The 19,855-nt window shown below is 47.7% G+C and overlaps 6 protein-coding genes across 6 annotated transcripts; 3 read left to right on the top strand and 3 right to left on the bottom strand.

Moving 5' to 3' along the window:
* Window positions 1-1,238: 1,238 nt before the first annotated feature.
* On the bottom strand, window positions 1,239-1,865 carry TGAM01_v204282 (hypothetical protein; the record flags this gene model as incomplete). Its single annotated transcript, XM_018808575.1, has 3 exons — window positions 1,239-1,356; window positions 1,422-1,645; window positions 1,710-1,865. The coding sequence occupies 3 exons, from the start codon at window positions 1,863-1,865 to the stop codon at window positions 1,239-1,241; spliced, it is 498 nt and encodes a 165-aa protein (XP_018658231.1).
* Window positions 1,866-6,690: 4,825 nt separating this feature from the next.
* TGAM01_v204281 (1,3-beta glucanase) lies at window positions 6,691-9,488 on the bottom strand (the record flags this gene model as incomplete). Its single annotated transcript, XM_024549388.1, has 7 exons — window positions 6,691-6,900; window positions 6,964-7,093; window positions 7,158-7,734; window positions 7,795-8,488; window positions 8,567-9,045; window positions 9,101-9,327; window positions 9,403-9,488. 7 exons carry the CDS (start codon window positions 9,486-9,488, stop codon window positions 6,691-6,693), a joined length of 2,403 nt encoding a protein of 800 aa, XP_024405852.1.
* Window positions 9,489-11,146: 1,658 nt separating this feature from the next.
* Window positions 11,147-12,261, top strand: TGAM01_v204280 (hypothetical protein; the record flags this gene model as incomplete). The annotated part of the gene is made up of 3 exons (XM_024549387.1): window positions 11,147-11,449; window positions 11,519-11,667; window positions 11,727-12,261. The coding sequence occupies 3 exons, from the start codon at window positions 11,147-11,149 to the stop codon at window positions 12,259-12,261; spliced, it is 987 nt and encodes a 328-aa protein (XP_024405851.1).
* Window positions 12,262-12,728: 467 nt separating this feature from the next.
* On the bottom strand, window positions 12,729-14,412 carry TGAM01_v204279 (hypothetical protein; the record flags this gene model as incomplete). The annotated part of the gene is made up of 3 exons (XM_024549386.1): window positions 12,729-13,501; window positions 13,558-13,945; window positions 14,002-14,412. 3 exons carry the CDS (start codon window positions 14,410-14,412, stop codon window positions 12,729-12,731), a joined length of 1,572 nt encoding a protein of 523 aa, XP_024405850.1.
* A 2,514-nt stretch (window positions 14,413-16,926) lies between these two features.
* Window positions 16,927-17,745, top strand: TGAM01_v204278 (hypothetical protein; the record flags this gene model as incomplete). The annotated part of the gene is made up of 2 exons (XM_018808570.2): window positions 16,927-17,323; window positions 17,378-17,745. The coding sequence occupies 2 exons, from the start codon at window positions 16,927-16,929 to the stop codon at window positions 17,743-17,745; spliced, it is 765 nt and encodes a 254-aa protein (XP_018658226.1).
* Window positions 17,746-18,803: 1,058 nt separating this feature from the next.
* On the top strand, window positions 18,804-19,718 carry TGAM01_v204277 (hypothetical protein; the record flags this gene model as incomplete). Its single annotated transcript, XM_018808569.1, has 3 exons — window positions 18,804-18,905; window positions 18,970-19,160; window positions 19,214-19,718. 3 exons carry the CDS (start codon window positions 18,804-18,806, stop codon window positions 19,716-19,718), a joined length of 798 nt encoding a protein of 265 aa, XP_018658225.1.
* Between the last annotated feature and the right edge of the window lie 137 nt (window positions 19,719-19,855).

Below are 19,855 nucleotides of genomic sequence, written 5' to 3'. Positions count from 1 at the left end.
CTCACTTTTGAGAGTGACACTCAATGAGCTAGGAATTAGCCCAATAGCTGATTGGCTGTCCATTAATTATTGAAAAGTGGGCGTCTCTTTGTATCTCCGCGTTCTCCTCGTCTTAATTACCCTGCAGTAGACTGAGAACATCACAAGATATTGAATAAATAAGAATTCTTTATTTGGTCGTACATAGATATAGTCTCTAGGCTTTTGGCATGTTAAAAATCATGATAGATTAATAATCTCGGTAATTTAGGTAGCGGTTGGGTGTCCTCACCAGCGTGATATGCAAAGAAATATTAAAATTGGGCTTCTTATCGATGCCTGATTCTTTATATAATTGGCTCCTAGCAAGTAGCTTATAGCGACATGAAACAATCTTATTATACTCATAGATTCCAATGGCTGGATTTTCGTAACTCCATTTCACATCACCATCCACTTTAATTCTCAGTTTCAATCTCATGAGCACATATAAATAAACTGACTTGGGGCTGTTCCTAACGTACGCATCTGGTAGCATGAGCATTCTGTCATTCAAAGGAACACCATTAGCATAGAATATCCCTCCGAAGATCCCGGAGTGTTTATGCATCGCCGGATGTTATGACCCCAAGCCAATGAAGTTGCTGATCTCCACCCCAGTTGCAGCTTCATTATTAGCGAATTGCTTGATCCGCGACATCCAACTCAAAGAGTAGCATTTGCCGTGAAGCGAGACTAAGAACTGTCAGGTGTTCATTGTGGGTCAGAAGTTTGACGATCTCCCTGGCTCCGCAATATGACTGTCGCTTGGTATTGCGACTAAGAAATCCAACTTTTGATAGCCGGTCGTATGATGATCATTCCATGATTCTATTGTAGAGAGTTCTAGAGTCAAACACCAACTTTCTTGAAATACACAATTTGTTTGAGGTATAAGGTATCATTTATCATTAACGAAAGACTAAAGTAGATTTAACGACCGAATCTATCTATCATTACTCCATATTCCCATCCGTTCGCAACCTCATTAATATGGGGGACCATCCATTTTTCTCCATGCACTCCACTACTCAAAATCTCGCCAATTTTTTTCTAGTCTGGTATCACTCTATTTGCAAATCGCTGTAACCGTTTCTGGCTGCCCCAGATGCTCGTGCTCGCACAGACATCTGTAGGTGTTCACGGGTTGACTGGTGGTGTAGAGGAGCGGAGCTCGCCGCTGCTACTCTCAAATTATGTAGGAGTTTTGGTGTGGCTGCTTAAGCGTTGTTGGCGCCAGAAGCAAGCTCCTTATCGATGGGAGCAGCAGCAGCCTTGTTGGCGTACTCAGCGCGGAGGAGGATGCCCTCAACGATGGTGTTGGCCAAAAGGAAGAAGCTGTGAATGTGGATGTTAGTCAAATGCCTGTTTATAGTGGCAGATGCATTTATAGAGACACTTACAATGCAAGGAAGTTGAAGGCGTCAATGGCGTGCTTGCGAGAGCAGTGTCCCTGGCCAGGCTTGCCGAAGCCACACTTGCCGCTGCTCCAGTCTTGAGAAGAGAAGATGAAGGAAGTGAGCCAGAGGTAAGAGAAGACCAGGTTAAGAGGAGCCAGGTATCCGCGGTATCGGCCAATCAAAGGAAGGACTGAGCCAATGAGCCAGAAACCCAGAGTGATGACGGCCTAGAAAGAGAAATTGTTAGTTTACAGTTTGAGGCAGTGATGTTGATGAGTAGAGCCGACATACAATGACCTCCTGGTAGACAATGTCGACGCCGCGGTAGTCATACTTGGCAAGGAACCAAGAGGCAAGACCAGTGACAATGATGGAAGAAATGAGAACCATCAAGTGGTTGGCGAAGGCGATGTATCGCAGGGTGGCGTGCTCAAGAGTGCCGAACATTTTGATAAGATTAATGGTTGATGTTTGGGGTATAAGTGATGCTGATGTGTATTAGGTATTGAGTATTAAGCAGATGCTGCTGTCCGGAGCTGGAAACGATGCTTTTGGGGTATATATAAGTTATTAAGAGTTGGGTATCAAGATGCTTCTATATGTATTAAGCTCGATGCTTTGAATGCAGAAGAGGCTGTTGAGGCTGATGCTGAGTAGCTAAAACAACATCTAGATACGCGGAGCGCACGACCTTTTTTATAACAAATCTCGACAACCATCTCGTCCTGATACCCTCGGCCATCGCGCCGTGCAATCCCATCCATCGGCTCGATGTCGTCTGATGATTCGCCTTGCAGTGAGAGGGAAAAAAAAAACAAATCAGAGCAATCCAGCAAAACGACGTCATAGCATGCCACTCTCCCAATGCCGAACGATGCAAAATGGTTCTGGCATTGGGCCATCTGCCGGCGCCGGGACCTCCGGCAGTCGTCGTGCATTAGCACCTCACAACTGGGTGCTTTGTGCACCTGAAATCTTAGCTGGATTGGGTGTCAAGGCCCTGGAGCTTCGCATCAGGCTAGGCTTTTGCCGTTGTATTGTGCTGCTTCTTAACCGAGAGCCATGCAGGGATGGGCGATTTCCTCGGTTAACTCGCTGCCATCCGTCCAGCCACCCACGAGGCACAGAGCAACGAGGACCCCAATGAGGAGAAGAATGCTTGATCTGGCTGCATGCATAATGGGCGATACACCTCTAACCGGCTCGGTAAATCTCGGGGTCGCGAATTCTCTCCAATGGCAGGCTGTATGTAATTCATCTGTGAGTGTGTGACGCTGTTAACCAGCTAACCAGCTAACCAGGGTCAGCCAATTTCGCCCAGCGCTAAGCGCCTTACTGAGGAACAGTCCGAATGTTTTCCGATTCTTCATCATGCTCTGCTGGGCTGCGAGTAGAGTCGCGTGAAGCTTCGCCTGGTTGACTAGAAGAGATAGCAATCCTGCCCGGCTTGTAAGTGCGGAAGTCCCGAAGCAATCGCTTGGTCCACGCCGCATGCATGCCGCATATCGGAGGTGGTTTGCAGTTCGGGATTGGTGTTGTTCGATAGTTTTTTTTTCTTGTTTGTTTCCAAGGTGAGATTGATGACAGACAATTTTCGGAAGGCGGCTCGGTGGAGGTCGGGATCGGGATGTGAGCAGAATCTTTTCTTTTTCCGAAATATCAGCCAATGCGGTTACGTTGACGACGTCATACCAATCAACGCAAAACGTGAGAGAAGAATCAATATCAGCCAAAGACTTCGACAGTTTGTTCCTTTGAGATGCTCATTGACCACTGCAACTAAATGCGAAGCTCGCCCATTCACAGTAGCGTTGCCCAGGCACAATGCAGTAATACCTACACGCTCATGTAGGCACTGTGATCGTGCCACCTTTCTGTTCTTTTTCGCTGAGTAGACTCAAAAACTGCCGCTACCGATCATTAGTCAACAACTTCGCGATAATGTTGACTAAGTCTTTACCTTTTTGCCGGATCGTGAAATCGCAAGTGTTAGCGGCAACGGCTGGAGCGGGCATCGGCTGCCGCAATGGCTAACAAAACGTGCTTGGTCTCATTAGCTTCCATGAGCAAACTTGAATCTGATCATGATTGCTCTTACGAGTCATTGATAGATACCTCTTGCCTCTGAAGGGTTGCATTTGAGAAATTCTCTCATCCGGAGGAGGGTGAGAGCCGTTCCGGAGCTGCCGGCTGCATGTTCATGGCAGCCCAGCGGTCACAAATCATCGAAGCCCACGATCACATAAACGCATCAGGTGGCCCATTGCAGCAACCGTCAGTTCCATGAGGGTAATAGTTTTTGATTCGACTTATTTCACGGTCTGCGATAGTGATGGCGGGTATGTTGTATCGACAGACTGCTTCTTAATGGACTATAAGCCCCCGCATCAACTGGTCCAAAGGTTACCGAGGTAGGACTGCAGGCTCAACAAAGTGATATTGTCATCATGACTGCGAATTGTACTGCTTCAAATGTTGAGCAGTACTTACTGACTGAGATGGGTGAAAGTGAATGAGAGAGAAGCGAGATCAAAAGGCTTGTAGGGAGATGCAGATGCAGTCTTCTTAAGCATAGATGGAAGGCTGTGCCACAAAGTCAATCGTTGCCACCGACATCATCAAACGCGTGGCCATAGAATTCAGTCTCCAAGGCTCGTGATTACCGTCTTCGTAATACAGCAACTCGATTCGATTTTAATAGTTGCCACGACCGGAAGCAATGGCTGCTGCGCCTGAGGAAAGGATCTTGAAAGATTTGACAGCCCTTTTTTTTCCCTCTTTTTTTTTCTTTCATAAGCAAGCCTATATACCCAATGGCGGCACAAACTCGACGGCAAGCACGGAATACCAAAAACAAAAGGCTTTTAGTGTAAGCCATGACCTGCGATAGGCACCCGTAAGAGGAAATTCATGAACCAACTATATTGCTTGGTTCGAAGAGCGCGGTGGGCCCTGAGAGCCCGACACGGAAGTGCAAATGCAATCTCGCCTTGCTACAGCTGCCATGTTATAAATTAATGAAAGTATACGGATTAACATTAAAAGCTATTGACATTGTAGACTATCTGATGAACATTGATGTCTTCTAAGAAAACCGCAGATCCGCCCTACAATAGCCGATTGTATATAGTGCCCTTCCCGTGGATATGATATCCACCTTTTTTCTATAGTAGTAGCTTTTTGTATCTTGGGTATCTAAAGAGACTCAATCACGGCAAATGCTGGAACTGTGCGGCCCCCGGGATACTTCGCCACGGCATTGAGAAACCCAGTGTAAGAAACTACCGGAACACCTGCGGTCTGGATTTCTTGATCAGGCCTGATGCTGGACAGATACAGCTCCGGTCCGCCCGGAATGGCAATGGTCCAGTCGAGAGGGTAAGTGACACCAGTTGCGGGCGACGTAAAGGTTCTGTTGGATGATATCTTTTCGGTAACGGGCAAAACAATCTGCTCTGCTCGCTCGCCTGTTCGGCGCGTCGCGAACTGCTTGTTGCCGTTGATAGGGTCGTTCCATGCCCAGATGGAGTAGAGTTCGTCTTCAGTCCCATCAGACGCCTGGCCCGGAATATGAACCTGGAACCAAGAGAAGTCTGAGGGGAAAACTCCCCACTGTCGATCGTACCATGTTAAAGAGCGGCTTGCGTCGACGTTGACTTTTGTGCCGTTGACTGATATCCAGCCTGTTGTTTTGCCAGCCGGCATGGACCATTGGAAACCAGTTTCTCCTCCAACCTGGAATGTGCCAGTGCCGGCGTTGAGGATCGGAGGAGAAGACAGATCAAAAGTGAGATCGAAGTCAACGTCCGCGATGTTACTGAAAATTCGTATGCCAGAGAGAGGATCTGTTCTGCTGGTGGATTGGAACGCAAAGCCCGGAACCGTGAAGTTGAGAATACCGGTGGGGCCATATGTCTGTGCTAAGGCTGTAAGGCGGGCGTATTGCGAATACTGAGACGTGTCTTCTAGATCGAGAATTGAAGCTCGGTATACATCGACAAGGGTACCGCCGCCCACAGGCAATTCGGCTACCGCGTTGGAAACGACGAGGTAGTCTCGGCCGTTTGAGCCATGGATGAAGGAGGAGCTCCAGAAGGAACCGCCAGTCGAGGCAAGCTTGTGATTTGTTTGTGAAGTCGACAAGTTATACGGCGTCGGATAGTTGCCCTGTCCAGCTCGTCATACAGATGTCAGAAGATGTCCTGTCGTGGAACAGGAGACGGATTGAGTGGCTATAAGACTCACTAGCCCGCCAGATGTAAACCCATTCGTCTGAGGATGAAATATCCAGCCTGGATTGATCGCAAATGCAGTAGCGGCCAAGGCTTGGAAAGCAAGCAGCTTGCTCTGCGTGTTTGAAGAGGCCAGCATCATGCTATGTATATCTGTGTAGCAGTATCTGAACAATCGGCCACATATCAATTGTACTCAGTGACGTACAAAAGTTGAAGCTTGGTATTAAATAGGGAGGTAAGGGAAATTCCATCGACGGCACCTAACATCTCTACCCCAAACCCAATCGGCATTTCCTTCAGGGAGCATCTCGTTGTTCAGCTTGCCCCGCAATGATCCTTCGTCTGGGTAGTACGGCTCCTTTTGGAAAGGCCCCGACTGGGGTAAGGCAGCTCGAGGATCGTCGGGTGGCGGCATCCCGGGGTCTATAAAACCCGATTTCACCATAAGGGCTGCGGTGATGAACTCAAAAGACTTGGTGACAGCCCCAATAAGCATTCCGAAGCCTCCCTGAAATATGCAGGAACTGCTAGGATAAAGAATGGGCCACAGGAGAAGCTGTTAGTAAGCGGAGGCTAGGAAAGGGGCATTGAAGATAAAAGCTGATATAAGCAAGGGAAACAATTACCGAAATACATGTTGTTTTTTCGTGCTTCAATCGTGTTTTCAAAGGAGGTTCTGGGTCCATCGGATAATGTAGCCTGCCTACATATACTTACTGTGGCCGCGTTCAATAGTAATTCGTCTTGCCTACATGTACAGCTATGTAAGCACGTTCTTTATCGCGTATGCCGTGGATTTACCAAGCAGTTCCATGAGCTCCGTAGCCGATCTTAACTAGATCGTGATAGGTAGATGGTACCTAGAGTAAAACTTATACATCACGACATTTGGCACATGGGGTGAATATGAGCTAGCGATTGTAAGATTCATGTTCATATACATTTTTTGACAATTCATTCCATAGAGTCCATGATGGCTAATCTAAATCAAGAGAATGACATTTTGTCTCTATAAATTATCATCTTCATCAAGGGCATTAAGCAAACGGTAGATAGGCAGCAATAAGACCGCCCCATCCACCCTTATTATCGGCACTCAGCGCCGCAGCCTCGCCATTCACAGTCACCATATTCTTCACCAAGTGCGTGCCGAGGTTGAAAATCTTCAGCCGCTTCGGTTGGCCCTCGATAGAGACAATGTTGTCTTGAGCGTATGGGCCTGAAACGCCGTTGAGGCCGTTGAAGAACTGTCGCGTTCGGTTAATGTTTTGTTCAATGCTGGACATGGTGGTATGAATGAGTAAACTTACTTGCCAGAAGCCCAAGCCGTAAAAGGTCATATCACTGCCTCCTACGACACGGAGAGACCAGCCCATGAAACACTGGATCGAGCTTCCATCGCAGTTGGAGTAATCAGGGTCAGAGTATCGGGCATCAGGTCTAGGTAGTGTAATAATTAGTCATCTAAAGCTGTAGATATGATGAGAATGGATATAAAACTTACGTCCAGGGAGAGGGAGCCGCTGGTGCAGGCTGCCAGTAGACAGTCTCTGTTTGCGCCATCAAAGCTTGTACATTTTGCGCGCCGGCAAACTGATACTGGTAAAGAACATTGTGCTCAAACGCTGTACCTACGAGCCACGTTCCGAGCTTGGATTCCACAAGAAGGCCTCGGCCCACGGCAACAGACTGGCTGGTTCCGTTGGTAGCACCGCTGAGACCATCGAGATCACGGTTGACAGACCAGCCCCAGACGCTCTCCAGGTAGGTTTGGCTGCTAGACTTGAGATGCAGAAACAAGAAGGCGGCTTTGCACTGATCGATCGGGGACTGGGGATAAGAGCGGCACTTGGTTTCAACGGCAGAGCCGATTGTGCCACCGGCGCGGAAATGTGAGTCCCAAAGGCCAACATCGCCTGGTCTGAATCCAGCTGCGTTGTTTTCGACCAGAATGGCACCGGGAAGGACATCTGCTACGTCAAATGCAATGTCGCTCACTTCTATAAAGCCACGGGATCCGGTGGTGCCCATCTGGAAGACAACCTGAGGGTTCTTCTCATCCTCAAATGCGCTTCCGTATGCTAGAGATAGATTTGTTAGGTATTTTATTCCATATGCCTTGATCTAGAATTTGAACTTACCACTAATGGTAGACCAGACCTCGCCAACAATTCTGGATCCAACGGGGACGTGGATGGTGCCACTGACGCGATAGTTTCCAGCAGGAAAGTATGTGATCCTTCGGTTGGCATTAGCCTTGAGTGCAGCATTGATCGCCTTGGTGGCATCCGTCTTTCCATCTCCCGTGGCACCAAAGTCCCGGACACTGGAAAAGCAGCCAGAGCCGTACTGCTCGTACTGAGGTCGTGACTTGGTCCAGTAAGCGCCGCTGGAGTCTACAAGAGCTTGGGGGCGCGAAAGTGAGCCGCTGCTCTCCAGGTATTTGCCGGTGGTCTGATCTCTGTACACAGTGCCTTGGATAAAGGACTTGATTGTAGTAGAGCGAGTTGATCCTGCAAGGACAGAATTGCCATGCGTATCAGCGACAGCGTGGTCGACGCGGTTGAGTTTGAGGTTCTCAATAATTAGGGAGCCATCTGCGTTTTCAGTGTGTTGCGATACAACAACCTTGCCAGTGGAGGTGGCCTCTGAATCAATCAGGATGACCGATCCGACAGAGTTATTTGGCGGCGCGGTAAAATTGACACCAACATTGACATTGTTGAACTTGACGCCCTGGAGGGATAGAGTGAAAATGTGGTCAATTTGTATTCCGGTCTTGACATTGTTGAAAGTCAGTGCGCGCATGGCATACTGCTGGTTGTTTAATCGGATCTACTCGTACAATAAATGTTAACCATTGTCAATACACGCCGAGATTATGGCGTTTGCAAAGATAAGCTGCCAACTTACACCGATGTTGCCTCCAGTAAACTCCAAGTCTCCCATGAAAGTAGCAGAGCCGCCGCCGCCGCCAGTGGTTCCGTTGAAAACGACGCCCTGGTGTAAGCTGTTCTCAGCCATCTTCATGTGGTTGAAGCTCAGAGTCACGGCCTGCGCAGAAGGCCAATTGACACAAGCAACAGTTGATTTGGCATCTACGCTGGTTGTATCAAATACAAAGTTTCGTACTTGGTAGTAGAGATTGATGGTTGTAGGGAATGGCGAAGTCGTTGGAGAAGGGAACGTATCCAAGAGGTATAGACCGGAGAAGTTCTTATCGGCTTTGAGAACTGGTCTGTCTAATGGATTGCCGACAAGTTGTGTGAAGATGTAGCTGTTTAGAGTTCGTGAAATCTTGTAAGTTCCGGAGGGGAAATAGATTAGCGCAGGCTTGAGTGTTTTGGCTGGAGGGTCTCCCGGGCCACATCCCCATAAGCATCGTCCGCCAGCTGAAAAGGAGTTAGTTGGAGAGCAGGCTGTTGTTAGAATTGAGTAACTGCGTACCATCAATCGCCGCTTGAATGGCCGCAGTATCGTCTGTTTTGCCATCGCCCTTTGCGCCAAAATCTTTGACATTACGGTAGACTGTGTATGAAGAATCGTTGAGAAATGGAGACACGCCTGTATGCTTAATTGTCTCCATCCAAAAATCCTCGTGGCGGACAACAGGGTGGCATTGGCCGAAAGTGAGACTAACATCCAGAGACGCGGTGAGGTCACGGGCAGTGAGCCTAGAATTGTTGTCAATATCAATGCTCCTCGATCGTGTAGAAACACACATAAAAGGAAGAAAGAAAGTTACTTACGCCTCTGGAACAATGTCAATTGCAGCAGCGTTCACTGTGGACGTCACTCCGGCGAGCCACGCCAGCAGCTGCGTTGCTCGAACCATGATGGCGCTGGTCTTACACCGAATGGAAGAATCCCGAGACAACAGCGCGAGTGTCAAGAAAGCCTAAGCAAACAACCTTACTGAATTTCCAACATTCTTCGACCGGGCGCATAGGGAAAGAGCTTGGATATATAAAGAACAAGGAACCCAAATAACCTTGATTGAGAGTTACAGAGACAACCCGCAAAAGTATCCGCCATTGTTGCATTGCCTCCTCGCACTCTAGACATTTCCGAGGCCTTGGCTTTTCCCCAGCTTCTGGATGGCGAATCGGAAGGCCCCCGAAAATGAAGAGCTGCAGGTCTGAGCGTTATGGTTGGTGGAATTTCTCAAATCTGGGGTACTGAGAGCCGGGCCGAATGGCACGTCACCACAATGAGGCTCGAAATACCGGTAAAGAATTCTTAGAAAGGATCAAGGAACAGTCTTGTTGTGATTCGTGTAAATTCACCAAGGCTGTGGGGCGAACTGCCAAATGCTGAAGCTACTTACAGGAACTATTGCAAATGAGATCAGTCAACACATTGGCGCTGAGTTTGGCTCCCCAATTATGTTGGTCAACTATATATGGGCTCGCTTACAACTCGACGAGTCAGATGATTCCGATGAGAACATGATATGGTGAGGTATTGAACGTTGCTCACCGCAAGAACTGCCTGTCGCTGCCAAGATACTTGAATTATAGGCTTTTGAGTGACCCCCACGGACCGTTTAGGGAAATCCTATCTTGCCTAATTGGATGCCTTAGTGAGTGGTGCAGTTGTCAATGAAGTCTAGTGTAAGTTACCATCGCGTCGTTGTAGGACGCATTTCTTTTTCTATAGTAGTATGTTGAAAGGATCTCTCCGTTGTTGCGACATTTGCTATGATGTGGAGTTTAATGGCCTGAGCTGTTACTTGATGTAGTACAGCCGTTAAAAGTTCTGGAAATTGTGCTTAGTTATAAGTGGTGTCAGAAACTCGGCAATTGCGTGAGATTTAGAGATAGTTCTAAAATAACTTTGACAGCACTTCGGTTCTTGCCTTTAGATAGGCGAATAAAGCAGCAATAAGGTGCGAGATGAACGCTGTTGATAAAACACACTATGAGTATCCGGCGGCCGGGAACGTAGAACGTGAACCGCTTGTTGGGTACCGCTGCCCTGAAGAAATAGAACTATACAAGCACATATCAAACTGAACGATCAATACATGTACAGAATTCTGAATATATGTGCAAAAATAGCAAAAAAGAAAGACAGCCAAAGCTCGAATCGTTGTTTTATAGGAAAAGCCCAATGCGGGGGTCGAACCCGCAACCTTGAGATTGTATCAGAACGTGTGTCCCTCTTAAGAGTCTCACGCTCTACCGATTGAGCTAACCGGGCAAGTCACATGACCGTTGACCAATCAACGGCGATGAAATTCCGATTAAGCACTGGCTGCTTGTTGGACGGAGGAGTTGTAAAAAGTGCTATAAAGTTTCCCTTGACAGAGATGCGCCGAGACAACAGCCAACAGATAAAGAGCTTGACACGGACGCACTGGCAACGCAGAATATGTTGTTTCGTGAGATGACATCTGATTGGAGGACTTCGAAGTGTTATACATGACCCCAATTCATGTACTATTAGGATTGAGGGCCTTCGCTAGATTCTTGCGCAACCAACATCGCTTCCATGATGCAGCGCATTGCAACTAGAGGCAGAGCCCTGCGGCAAATATACAGTGCCACCCATAACTGTTCCAGATCGCTATTCACATCCTTGACCAAAACGGATGTAACGACACGCTCCATGCGCCATATAGCAACAGAGTGGGGTGAAACTGGTTGGATCCGTCGTCCTCGTGCCATGATGAGCAGTAACTCGGCACGGCCTACAACATATCTGGATGACGGGTTTTCAGGTGATATCGACTTTGACCGTCTCAAATCTCACATGACTTGCTCCAAATTTCACGATTCGATCTGGGGTTTAGTGGTAAGGCATACTCCTCGATGTCTCTGAAAGAATGGTCAAAAAGTGCGCTACGCTGACGCACAAGTCTAGATATATCGATGCTCTCAAGGCCACCAGTCAGCTTGGGACCGTATGGTGCAAGCCTTGCGCAGCGAGGTCCAAGAGACTCTCAGATACTACATCCGCGAGGATTTACTACAATTCCATGATCTTCATGTCATCGACGATAAAGCACTCTAGTACGTTTTGCGACGCGCCCATGTCAAGTCTGTTGTCGCTAATAGGTAGCTAACGTTAGCGGAGCCACGTCCCACCAAGTCCGAGAACACTTCCAATCCTGGTCCCCGAAGAGCCTCAAGGACCGTCTCCGGCCGGGCGCGACTGATTTGGAGAAAGACATAGGCTGGCACTATGCGACATCCACGCCCAGGTATGACTATTGCCTCTTTGCGGATGATATCTGTCTCGAGTCCATGGATCAATCCGGTTATGACATGCCGGTCGTAAAGATTCTGCCAAGGGACTGGGAGTCCTCATTGTCCCCAGAGGAGATGAGCCAACCAGTGCCGACCCCATTTCACGATGGCGTCACTGAGCACTGGGAGGAAGATGTGGGCTGGATGTATATGTCCCTGAATAATTACATAGACAAGTATGACTTGCTTGGAGAAGTAAGTACTGACTGGTACGACCAGTACGTGAGACCCCCATATATGAATGGTCTTGAGAGCGAGACAGATTTTGTAGGAAACTGGAGGAAGAAGTCATCAAGCGAGGAAGCAAATCAGGCAGACCGTAAGGGATCACTCTCCACGAAACAATCGAACCACTAAGCATCTTCAAGATGACACTTTTACTTTTCTTCGCTTAAAAGCCGACTGGGTCCGCTTCATGTCAGAAGTTTCGCAACCTGAACTACCGTAGGATAAATCGTGAAAAGACCCTGACAATGATAGAAATGGCATTCAAATCAGTTCTTTACTCTTTACTCTAACTTCAAACGCGTTCTCATACACCTAGCAGTTCTCCACAGCCGTAATCGCTGGCTAATACGACACTGGAGTTAAAGAGGACTCGCCCCCCATAAAAGAAAGTCATACCTAGTACTTACATAAAGCATATCTGCTGCCACATTTTGAAACGAATGGCATGGCTTCTTTTGGCTTACTATTATTACATATGTCCTACCTGAGAATTGGAGTATAAGATCTATCGCTGCTTCATAAACTCTATAACAGAGAATCAGGTATTTTGAGAAATAGAACAATATAGATACATATATACTTTACCCTGAGCATAATTATCGGCCAGTATACCGTTTTTCGATATATCTACCCACAATATACACAACAACTGTAATAGCTGCGCTCATATATATACCCACATCGCCCCCATCACCACCAAACTTGGCCGCAATGGGTCCCACATACCACGTCTGGCTCATGCCCGGTACACCTCCAGCGAGATATCCTGCCAGTAAGGCTGTTACAGCCGCAACTCCCGAAGGGAGCAAGTGCGGTTGATCCCAGGCCTCGAGATTGTAGCCATCTTTGCGGCGAAAGATGCGATCTTCAAGCATCAGCACCATGGTGAAGCTCACAGTCCAATAGCCTAGTAGCGACACAAAATTGTTCACCACATTGGATAGATTCTGCTGTCCTGCGATGGCTAGCACCGCAACTACAACTGCAAAAGCCATGGACCAGATGAAGCGAGGCACGGCGTGAAAGTAATGGCCCATCAGCTGCATGCTTAGGCCGGATGAATAATTGATGGCAATATTGTTACCAAGCACAGAAAAGGTGAGCAGCACGAGGCAAAACTTGGACCAAGCATCTGGGTGGTAGATCTCGCCAATAAGGCCACCCAGGCCATGGTTAGTGTATGCATCGGCGTAGGGGGGATAAGCAGCCGTAGTGGCAGCGTTTCCGAGGCAGCAACCGATAGTGACGGAAAAGGTGGTCGGAATCACGATGCCCCAGAAAGTGAGGAAGAAGGTCTTCCAAGCAGGAGTGCTGGCGGGAAAGTTGCAGTAGTAGTCTGCAGCGATAGAACACCATCCCGACGCGTTGGCTGGCAGTGATGAGTCAGGACAGATTAAATAAGGGGGCGAGTTTCCAAAGACTTACAAAAATTGATTGCAACGATGGTGAGAAAGGTTCCTGAAAATACCAATCCTGAGCTGCCATCCTCGCCCGGCAGACTGGTTTGTACATGAGGCGCCGCCTGTCCAATGAGTACGCAGAGGAGGATAAACGTATAGATCCATGAGTATTTCTCGAAAGTATGAATCAGCCGGAAGCCAAAGATGGATACTACATAAGATATGACGGCTATAATGACGATGCCGACAGTGATACTCATGGTGTAGCCAGACACGGCGCTGAGAATCTGGCCAACGACGACATAGTTGACAACTGCAAAGCCACCACCCACGACTATGTTGAGGACGCTACATAGTTTGGCGCCCCAGAAGCCGAAAGAGTATCGAGATGTCGCGATTTGTCTCATGCCGAGCTGCCTTTATTAGGATAAATGTTTGGAGTTTATTTACCACGCTGAAATCATCTTACCTTTGGTCCCAATGTTCCCGTAGTTGAAGTCATCAGCGCACCCAGTATGATGCCGATGATTGAAGCCGCAATCGACTGTTTCAGCGAAAGACCAAATTCCGGTCCCAGCAACCCCAAGGGCAAAACGCCAACGTGAATGTTGAGCGACCACCACATGAGAAAAATATTCCACACTGACGGCGGTTGCTTCTCCTCCTCTGGAATGCGATCCACACCCTGCGTCTCAACACCCAGCCTACGATCGAGCCATGATTCGAAGCCGTTGAGATATCTCAAGACTGCGACACGTGCTTGTAGTTCATGCACGCGATCTGCCTTGAGAAGAATGGTTCGGCCCGCTTCGATGTCGGATTGAGTGGTGTTTTCGGGGGTCGGAGACCCCGATTCGAGATCGCGCTTCTCTATGGACATGATTGCTGAATTGGCGGCCTGTGGGAATTACAGAAAAGAAACCAGTCAACTCAGAAAGAGCCTCACATCACACGACAGCAGAGCCGACGTGTAAACCAAGAGGAAAAAACATTAAACACCGCACCCGACATGTCTTTATGGCCCATTCTATTTTTCTTCTTATCTCTTTAAAATCTCCTTATCAACTGTCAATCTCTAGATGTAAAAACCACGATGCCGTCTTTTCCGTTCATTACTCGATGGGTGATAAGAAATGGTGGGTTGTGATTGGCCTGCTTTGAGGACTGGGATGGATCAGTTTCCTGATATGGAAGTTTCAGATAACTATAGTGGCGACCTGCCGGGCTATGTCGCGGGTTTTCGGCCTTGAATCTCGGAGATGGGCGCTGTTACTAGCTTAACGCTGTTAATTTATAACGCAGATAGGTTGGAAGTCGTTAGTTGTCAATTTCTTGTGAAAAACACAGCCCATCTATTTTAGCTTAAGGTTAGGTTTATAGGTGCGCATGTGCCTGTCATCATTGGACGCAGATATGCCGCTTTGACGTACCTGCATTTATGACATGCATAAACTCGATGAGAGTGTTTGTTTCGAGTGGTATGAGGATCAACATGTCGCGACCTGTTAGTTGGTAAAATGACTATTCAAGGTTTGGTAAGCACTTAGACGGATAGCACCAGGGATGAGGAAACAGTGATAGCTTAACAAAACCACAGGGAAAAAGAAGAGTGAGACAGCTGGTATAAGTGTATCAATACTTACAGAGCGACAGAAAGGACCGTACCCGATAATTCCATGAAGTGCGAAGGGATGTGAAGAGGGAAACAACAAACCCTGACTCCATGAGAACGACCACCACGACAGATCCGCTTCTGCATCTTCGACACGGCAAACATCCTGAACTAATCCTTAGACTGCGAGATGCTGACCTTGAATCAGCAGTGATCTCGAGTACTGCATAGCGCATATTTATTCAATCGCTTGGTGCTCTGAAGTGCCCAGGAGCACATTACGGTAGCGGGCAGACGTGAATGCTGGCGTGTGAGAGTCGCTGACACGACTGACCTGATGATACAGTGCTTCAGAAGCCAATTCAAGGTAGCTTGCGGCGGTGACGTTGCGAAGACTTGAGAAACAATCTCAAAGCCGGTCCTGCCCGTGGTGCCGGACACGGGGCTGCCAGCAGAAGAAGAAGTGTTGCCGGTTGTCAAAAAGTCCAAGTCAGACAATGTTGTACTGGGTACAGGCTCACACCGTGCTCCGTGAGTTTTTATTCCAGATGGCAACGTTCAATAAAATGCTTTGATTGCATTATTCATGTCGTGGCTCGCTATTGTAGACACTAGCTTTCTCAGGCATCGTCGACCAGAGGATATAGGAGCGGACAGGCAGAGGGTTGGAGCTTATACGGCGGAGCTGTTGTTGCTATTTTCCAGCTTCTGCAGCTTCTCTGAACAGAAGAAGTTCAGCCATAACAAACACGGAGGGCATCATGAGGCTGTTTTGGTAAAGTTTCTCTCACGTACATTACGAGCACAGATTATTGTCGTAACTGAGTCCGACTTCAGATATATAGCTCGCGCGATGAACTTATCAGAAAAGGCCGCCTTCTTTTGGTATCCTTGTAAGTGCTTTTAGATTGGCCTATAATTCGGTGTTGTTGGATGTGCTATAATCATAATTAAAAGGCTTTGTTCCCGGAAATTGGAACTCCTGGCTAATTATAACTCTACCTGTGATGAGATGCACGCAGAGATCTATGCCCCTCATAAGTGCTATTTCAACACAGCCGTCAGGGTTGCATCACAGCTTTAGTTTAAGCATGAAGTATCGAAGGACCCCTGGTCAAATAAGGCTTATGTATTTCATTGGAGATATTACTATTAGTCAAGTTACAATTATAGCTATAAATCGCAATTTCCGGAGATCGGATATTTTTGCTTCTACGGCAGCACAACCAACAACGCCGAACTATAGGCCGCTCCCTAGGCGCTTACAGCTTGTTTAGAAGAGCGGGGCCCTTCTTCTGCAGTGGTCAGTCTGCCGTGCCATAATCCCCAATAGGATACACTTGTAGGATTGGGACATGGCGTTAATGCTTTTTAAAGGTTAGCTACCATTTGCTTAGATGCCGGAGACTGCCTTTTTCGGACAACGGCTTGGGATGATTCACACGCAGATCAACGTACATGAATCTTTATGTGAGGTGGCTTAAGACGCAGGACGTTGCTGCAAACTGTGACATGGCTGGTGCCTAATAGTGCTCGACTTAGGCAGAACTGGCAGACAATACATAACTTCTTCGAGCGTGCCCGGCACAACTTATAGTAATATACAGCTGGCGTTTCTGGTTTGTGGGATCATGGCCACAGGCAGCGAAATAAAGAGCGCCAATACCAGCCTCACCCTGCTCAGACAATGCGGGACTGGGAATATATAAATAAACGCGCCTCCTGGGAACAGGTGCTTACTGCTTCATGTCTGCTGGCGTTACGCCGCGTGCCACCAACGTAATGATTGTTCCCACCGGCCTTCTCCTTCTCCCCTTCGCATTGGCTTCCTGCATGATTGGCTACTGGGATTGTATGACCAATAACGAACTAGGCCATCTTGGCTTTATGAATCGTCTGTCTGTCTGTTACTATCAGTGTTACCAGATGCATCCGAGCGACGATAATGATTATGAGGATATATGTGGCTACCCCGACCAGGAGCCCCCGCCACAATATCGGTTGTCGACAGGCTCAAATCCTGGCGCCATCGTAATGGGCTGGCCCTCGACAGGCGGTGTATACAGGCTTGGTGATGTTCACATTGTGCAGCGTCAATTCCTTGGTCTTAACCGCCGTGTTGCTAAGGTCTTGCGGCCTGAAGTTTCGGCAGATGTGGAAGACGCCTTTTGCGACCAGCGTAAGCAATGTACCGCGATGAGTTAATGGATTGTATTGCTAATAGCCTTCTTAGTTCGGAAACTAGGTGCTCAATGGTGGGAGAGCGAGTCCAAGTACAGCGATGAGCTGATTGACTTTCAAACTGGGCGACCTGCCCCAGATAAACCGGTGCTATATATCGGCTGGCCAACCTCAGGCGGTGTCTGGGCGCTCTCTATGGATGTCAGGGATGCGGCGAAGGAAGGTTACGGCGTCATCTACAACTCACTCACTATGGAAGAACAATGTGAGATGATTGAAGAATTTGGAGGAACATTCTACCAAGATCCAAAAGACTGTCCATACTTGGACCTCCCAAGGGATGAGCCAGACCCTTCTTTGTTCCATCTGCCTGTGCTTAGCCAAACCTCTTCGTCCCCATGGACATCTTCTGTACCATAGAGGTAGTTTCCGTCAAATTCAGCATCCCAAATATGATCTTATCCCGCTTTAACTATCTTTAATGCGGGGAGTCGCAAAGAGTTCTTTTACTCTAGTCAACGGTTTGATGAGAGAATGCGCTGCCGTGGCTCCCGTTATGAGGCTCAAGTCTCGAAATGTCAGCCAATGACGCTTGGCCTCTGTCTTCTGTATATTAACTTGTCCTGGCCATGAGACCAACATTGAATGGCCGTTGTAGAAGCGTAGAAGCTCACGTTGGTACATGAGTCGTCGATTCATACTCACGCAGAAACTCCTTTTTATAGTCGAAATTCACTTCTAACTTGCTTTTTTCTAGTCTTACACCCTCTAGGATCGTCATTACGGTAGGCAAATTCGCCGTCCTAATTGACGCGGATAATGTGCAGGCTTGTAAGGCCGGCACACCGGGGCGCAGGGTCGGCACGACACAACGTCCATAATCATAAAGCGATATAATAGTCCTCTCTTCAGAATTACTATAATCAACATTCTGCGGGATTCACCTAATCGGAAATATCCGACTCAGGTGTAACGAATGTTTGGCAACAAGGTTATATAAGAATAACCTATTCCGTCCGCTATATAGCGGGAAATATGCGTTTCGCCGGCAGGCAGAACTCGATTACGGCTTTTCTAAAACGCTTGGCCATCAAACTCCGCTGTAAACAGCGTAACCGTCAAAGTCCGCTGTGGACAGTTTAGTAGTTCAAGTCCGCTATGAGCGTTACAACAAGCCAGTAGCACCTAGAGGTTGGAGTTTCTTTGCCGCCTCTATTCACTTTGATGAAACACAACCGTGTAGTATGGTAGGCAAAGGTAGCGGTTTTAATCCTCGGAGTTAATAAATGATATGGGTAGCTATTATGAGAGAAAGTTATCTCCAGCTTGTATTTGTCACACCCAAACAGAGAACTCAGTAACTTCAAGCCATTATATATTGTGGCATATAAACCAGTCTGACATGTATGTTTTCTATATGAAGGTATATCGTTGCCAGCATACAAACACTGAAGCTTAACAGTCCAAACAACGGCAAAATGTCAACTGGTTTCGAAAACAAATACGCGATTGTTACTGGAGGTTCCAGGGGCATCGGAGCTTCCATCGCGCTGTTACTAGCGGAAAGAGGCGCCAAAGGAGTGAGTTTACTACGTCAAATATGACTGTATACAGAAGTATGAAGGCTCAATTAACTCTTTCTAGATAGCTATTACTTATTCCGGCAATGAAGCAGCAGCTAAGGATGCTGTCGCCAAGATCAAAGTCCATGGGGCAGACGCGGTTGCAATTCGTGCAAACATTTTGGACGCCGACGTTGGAGAGACAATAGTGAATGAGGCTCTCGCAGGATTGAAAACCAACACTATACACGTTCTGGTCAATAATGCTGCTCTGTAAGTTGGAATAATTGCAGGAGAGTCTGTACATAACATTAACGATGGCCTAGTGCCACTTCAGAGCATCTACTCCCCATTCTTGATACCAACATCGAGAACTTCGATAACCTCTTCCACGCAAATGTACGGGCGCCACTTTTCACAACACGCGCCGTGCTTCCTTACATGCCCGCAAAGGGTGGCCGAATTATCAATGTGAGCTCCGTCACAGCTAAGCAGGCTGCTGATGAGCCAGGGATACTTTACGGTTCTAGTAAGGCGGCATTGAACAGCATCACTCGATCCATGGCTAGCGCTCTAGCTGCAGAGAAGAGCCTCACGATTAATTCGATAAGCGTCGGACCTACTAAGACTCCCGCCATGGAGGACGCTTTGGCTAATCTGCCAAAGGAGTATATGGAAGGGTTGAAAAACTATGCCACTGCTGAGAAACGATTGGCAGAGCCAGAAGAGATTGCGGCAATCGTTGCTTTTGTAGCTAGTGATGAAGCTCGTTGGATGAATGGGGCTAGTGTTCCTGCGAACGGAGGGGCGATCTTGCTAGCAGAGGGTTGATAACTGGTAATTCAATCTGGTTCTAATAGATACTTACATTCACTAGATGGTACGTGGGGAATAATTTCGAGATTATAGGTGTTAATTGAAAATAATAATAGAAATACTCCATGTCCCAGAATGGTGCCGTATGCAGC

Source organism: Trichoderma gamsii (assembly GCF_001481775.2).
Source record: "Trichoderma gamsii strain T6085 chromosome Unknown Scaffold_12.2, whole genome shotgun sequence".
NCBI classification, from domain to species: Eukaryota; Fungi; Ascomycota; class Sordariomycetes; order Hypocreales; family Hypocreaceae; genus Trichoderma; species Trichoderma gamsii.
The sequence above is the reverse complement of the archived record's forward strand: the minus strand, read 5'-3'. Positions and strand labels throughout refer to the sequence as shown.